The sequence below is a fragment of the Somniosus microcephalus genome, chromosome 3 (genome assembly GCF_052327205.1).
Source record: "Somniosus microcephalus isolate GS21.2 chromosome 3, FLI_Smic_1.0, whole genome shotgun sequence".
NCBI lineage: Eukaryota > Metazoa > Chordata > Chondrichthyes > Squaliformes > Somniosidae > Somniosus > Somniosus microcephalus.
Genome location: NC_140989.1, coordinates 150,235,922 through 150,241,121, shown reverse-complemented (window position 1 = coordinate 150,241,121; position 5,200 = coordinate 150,235,922). Strand labels below are relative to the sequence as shown.

The window sequence follows — 5,200 nt, the reverse complement described above, 5'->3', positions numbered from 1 at the left end:
CCGAAAACTGCAAGAATATCCCCAATAACTGCACACACTAATACGATTTCAACTGCAGAAGTGCATTTTACTCATACACGCATGGAAATTGAGTTCCAATTGAGGTTTAGCATTACCTCTGATTTCACAGTGAGATATTCGGAATAGGTAAAGAATCCTCGAATAGTGTGAAGTTAAACACAAGGGAGCGTAAAGTTTCTGCTAACAGAATTGGCGTGATTGCTATGCCTGTATGTTGGAGCTGCGAGCGAGGTGATGGCCATACAATCCGGGGCCAATCTTCCACAGAAGTCTGATCTCTGGAATCCTTATTCCCAGTCCTGCTTGTTTTGGCATTTGTTTTCCCTACGTTGGATTGGTGTGTTTATTTTTTAAATCTGAATTTCAACATGAACGCTAATATTCACATAGACACCTGTTTTTTTAACAGCTAATTTAAAGCCTTTTTTTTCCAACAGCAAAAATGTTGTCCGTAGACACGCTCGAAAAATGTTAGAGCTTTCCTTCCGTGCATGAGCAAACCCGTTAGCTTTTTAAGAGAAGGATCGTTTATGTTTATCCACTGCGCGGATGGCTTTAAAACTTGTGATTCAAGGCAGTCTATTGTGGAGTGGATGACGCAGGGCTGTAGGTAAGTCGCTGACAATTATTCATTCATCAGGTCTTGTATTTAAGCGGCAGCAGTAGCGAGCACCGAGAGCCGCCGCACTGCACACAGCAGAGCGCTCGCTCTCTCAGCTCTCTGTTGGCTGGCCGGCATGCTGGCTCGCTGAGGAGGAGATAAGTGCGAGGGAAAGGGCAGAAAAAAGAGGGGGATCTTCTTTTAAGTCTTGTCAAAAGTTGGGGGGGTGGGAGGGGGGCATATCGCCGAGGATGAGCACACGCAGCCTGCAGTTACCTTCCGATTGGGACATGACAGCCAGGGTGAGCTTTTGGAACGAGTCCAGCGACCAGATGGATTTTGCAACGGATCTCCCCTCCAACTACTCGTTCGGCACTTACGAGGAAGAACGGGATGCCAGGATGGTGGTGATTCAGTTCATTTATGCCATCGTGTGCCTGATCGGACTGATTGGCAACTCGATGGTGATATTTGTCATCCTGAGGTACGCCAAGATGAAAACGGCCACCAACATCTACATCCTGAACTTGGCGATTGCCGACGAGCTCTTTATGCTCAGCGTCCCCTTTCTGTCTGCCTCTGCCGCTTTGCAACGCTGGCCGTTTGGCTCGCTCATGTGCCGCACCGTCCTCAGCGTCGATGGCATCAACCAGTTCACCAGCGTGTTCTGCCTCACCGTCCTTAGCGTCGACAGGTATGTCGCCGTTGTCCATCCCATCAAGGCGGCGAGATACAGGAGACCCACCATCGCCAAGATCATCAATATCTGCGTCTGGATCTTGTCGCTGATCGTTATCTTGCCCATCATCATATTTGCGGGCACCGCGCCCACCGAGGACGGCGGGATGGTCTGCAACTTCCTCTGGCCTCAGCCTTCCTGGTCTGTGGCTTTTGTCATCTACACTTTCCTCCTGGGCTTTCTTATCCCCGTCTTCGCCATCTGCCTGTGCTACATCCTGATCATCGTGAAGATGCGAGTGGTCGCCCTCAAGGCTGGCTGGCAGCAGCGCAGAAGGTCCGAGAAGAAGATCACCCGCATGGTCCTGATGGTGGTGACTGTCTTTGTCATCTGCTGGATGCCTTTCTACGTCGTGCAGCTGGCGAATGTCTTTCTCTCTCGCCTTGACACCACGGTCACTCACCTGTGCGTTATCCTCAGCTATGCCAATAGCTGCGCAAACCCTATCCTCTATGGCTTTCTCTCGGACAATTTTAAGAGGTCCTTTCAGAGGATTTTGTGCTTCCGTTGGCTGGAGAACGGCACGGAGGAGCCGGTGGACTATTATGCCACTGCCCTGAAGAGCAGGGTGTGCAACCCCCTAGAATTTCAGCCGGATAACCTTGCCTCTGACCCCGTTTACAGGAACGGTACTTGCACCTCAAGAACAACCACCTTATAAACATATAAAAGTCTTGTTCTAATACCTCTTGACAACCTTTTTTTTTTAGAAAACTGGTTAAATATATTTTGCTAAAGATTAGTAAATTATCGTCGTGATCATCATTATTGTTACAAGTGTGGACATCTGGATTATGCTGGTTAGTGTCGATGTGGAACACGTCCAGTAATAAACACATTGGTGTGGCCCTTTATCGCTTTCCCAGTGGGTCTGTCTCTCCCTCCCTTTCTGTGTGTCTGTACCTCTCCAACTATCGACCACAATTGTGGGCTACATCGGCAAACTGTTGTCCCATTGTTAACCAATTAGCCCAGGGTACGTCGTCCATCAAATTTAATTAAGCTATCAAGATAATTTCTGTGACCCTATAGTGCACATTGTTTTTACTATATAAGTCAACAATTGGGACCAAACGGTTAGTGTTTCGATCTTAAGGCACGGTCACTGAATGCTGCATGCCGATTGCAGTCCAGTTGTTGCTATAGCACTAACCTATTGATTCAGGGTACAGAAGTGAGGGAATGTATTGTACTTTTGAAGCAGAAAGCCCGGAGTATTAACTGTACACAAGACCAGAATTGTAACCATTGTAATAATAGTTTAACAATTATGTTATGAAAATTAGTCAATTTTTTTATTATACTCCTGGCAAAACTTGTTTCAAAAGCTGGGGGGTGGGGGGGAATGCTCCCCAAATGTGCAGTGTCTACTTTGCCCCATAATAGACCACAGTCTATACTATTCCCCAATGATGCCACTCAAGATGGATTATTGCTCGATGATGTCAAATGGTGGACTATAGTGAAAGGTACTTTCACACATATGAATGTACATCACTTTTAACATTGTAATCGCAGGATCGTACAGATACTACTTCAGAGATCTTGTGATGTTCAATATGCAGAAGTGAGTGGGCAATTCTGAAGGCTGATGGCTTTATCGCGTTAAAGTATTTCCTTTTAGACACAAAGCTGTTGCCGTGGGGGGGGCGACAAAAAGCTCTATAATGTCACCACATGATCATGAGTTGGCTTAAAGACCTCTTCACAATTTAGAAAGGATAACGTATAATTAGGCAGTTAAAATGAGATAATTTGAAGCTAATGAACTAAGGCAACATTTGATGTGAGCACAAAAGGTGCTAGGATAGGAGAGAAGGAAAAGATTAGTTCTCATTATGGACTGTACTTTCACCCAGACCGAAAAGCACAGCCTTCTCACCCCCAAATATTACCTGAATTGGAAAGACAAATACACTATTCAGCTTAAAGGCACAATTCTTGGCTCTCAAGCTAAATCTACCCACTTGGCATTGTTGTTAATCTTAAAGGCAATCTTTGTACCCTTAAACTAAATTGCTTTTAAAAATGAAAATGTAGATTGGGCGATGAGTGACATGTTATGGTAGAAACTGCTGTTGGCTATGTTATTTTACAAGCAACTAACATACTCGCATCAAGAAGACCTCGAAACATCCCAAGATGCTTTACAGCCAACAAAGTGCTTTTGAAGTGTAGTCACTATTGCAGGGAAACACGGCAGCGAAATTGTGCACAGCAAGATCCCACAGCAGCAATTAACTAAATGACCGGGTCATCTGCTTTAGGTGTTGGTTGATAGATAAATGTTAGCCAGATCACTGGGAGAAGTCCCCTGCTCTTCTTCAAGAAGTGCCATGGGATCTTTTACATCCACCTGGGAGAGCAGACGGGGCCTCAGTTTAACATCTCATCTAAAAGGCAGCGCCTATGTCAGTGCAGCACTCCCTCAGTACTCACTGAAGTGTATCTCACCTAGAATATCTGCTACAAATCTCTGGAGTGAGGATTGACCCCAGTAACACAGAGGCAAGAGCGCTACCACTGGACGAAGGCTGATATCTATCTCTGCTATTTAATGGAGGAATTACTTAAAATAAAATTGATTTTTCTTGGGCAACAAAAAATCCCTTAAAATGTGTGCACTATGATCATGGGTAGAATATAAATTCAGAGGAGAGAGTTGAGCATTTTTTCCTCATATCTGATTCATAGAGATATGTAGATCAAGTGGGTGAGCAAAGGAAAACAGAAGATTTATAAATATGCACTACAATACATATAATCTATTATACATACTTTTAAGTTCCATGACTCCCCACATGGGAAATCAATTAGTTGTGATAATAGAAATGGACATTTTACCAAACATTGAACAGTGTCTTGTTGCACACAGGATCCACCAGTTTGTAGCTCATTCTCAAAACACACGCATCTTCTTTGTTAATCTACAGAGTTAAATTTCAAATTTGCACATACTAAAGTTGTGCTTTTACGCATATGCTGAGTTGTGTTTATTTTGAACTCAAAGGCTACTTTGTTTTGTTCATTGTCCTGTTGTATCTGAAAATGTGAGGTTATAATTACTTGAAAATTTTGAAAGATTTTGATAATGCCTTTTTGAGTTCAGTGTTTGCATTAAAATATAATGCAATTGTTGCATATTATCTGGGAAAATTACATAATCTGTGGTCTCAGTATATGTGTAGTTCATACTGTGTATGTGGTTCAAGTAAATGTATTGGTAAAACTTGATTAATTAAAAATGTTGATATAAAACAAATGCAGTCAATGACTAAACTCTTCTCTGCTCCTTCATTTGATAGGTTAAGTCATGGGTTTCAAACAAGAGTTAAGCATTATTTATTTTGAGAAACATGTTATGATTATTCATCAATATAATTCTTTCTGTTTGACAATCATCATAAATAATAAAAGATGGCTACAGAAAGAGTCTCAATTTCTCTTCTTTCCTGTCTATAAATGTTGTATCTGGTATTAAGTAATAATGGTTAACAATAGTAGGACAAATTTTCAAATATTCATCAACTATGAGGTCTACAAGGCAGTGATCTGATATAGGATTTCCGTTGTTGTCAAATGTATAAGAATGATGAAGGGTGTCGGTACTTGTAATAACGTATACTGTAAACGTCTTGAGTGGAGTTGGTAAGTTTTAGTAATGTTGATTTAGCACACTTGGTAGAACTCTCATCTCTAAATCAGAAGATTGTGGATTCAATGCTCCTACCAGGAATTTGAAATTATACCTAGCTGACACTTAGCACTGCATTGTCAGAGGTATTGTTATCTTTTAGATACAGGCAGTGAAACTCAGCTTTGGTGGGGCCGCAAAATGG

At 42.4% G+C, this 5,200-nt stretch overlaps 1 protein-coding gene across 1 annotated transcript; it reads left to right on the top strand.

Moving 5' to 3' along the window:
• Positions 1-852: 852 nt before the first annotated feature.
• Positions 853-4,760, top strand: LOC147121478 (somatostatin receptor type 1-like). Its single transcript, XM_085981759.1, has one exon. It carries the CDS (start codon positions 874-876, stop codon positions 2,020-2,022), a length of 1,149 nt encoding a protein of 382 aa, XP_085837885.1. The 5' UTR covers positions 853-873; the 3' UTR covers positions 2,023-4,760.
• Positions 4,761-5,200: the final 440 nt, after the last annotated feature.

Coding starts and splice junctions, on each gene's coding strand:
- LOC147121478 (XM_085981759.1), top strand. CDS start 874: ATGAGCACACGCAGCCTGCAGTTACCTTCCGATTGGGACATGACAGCC.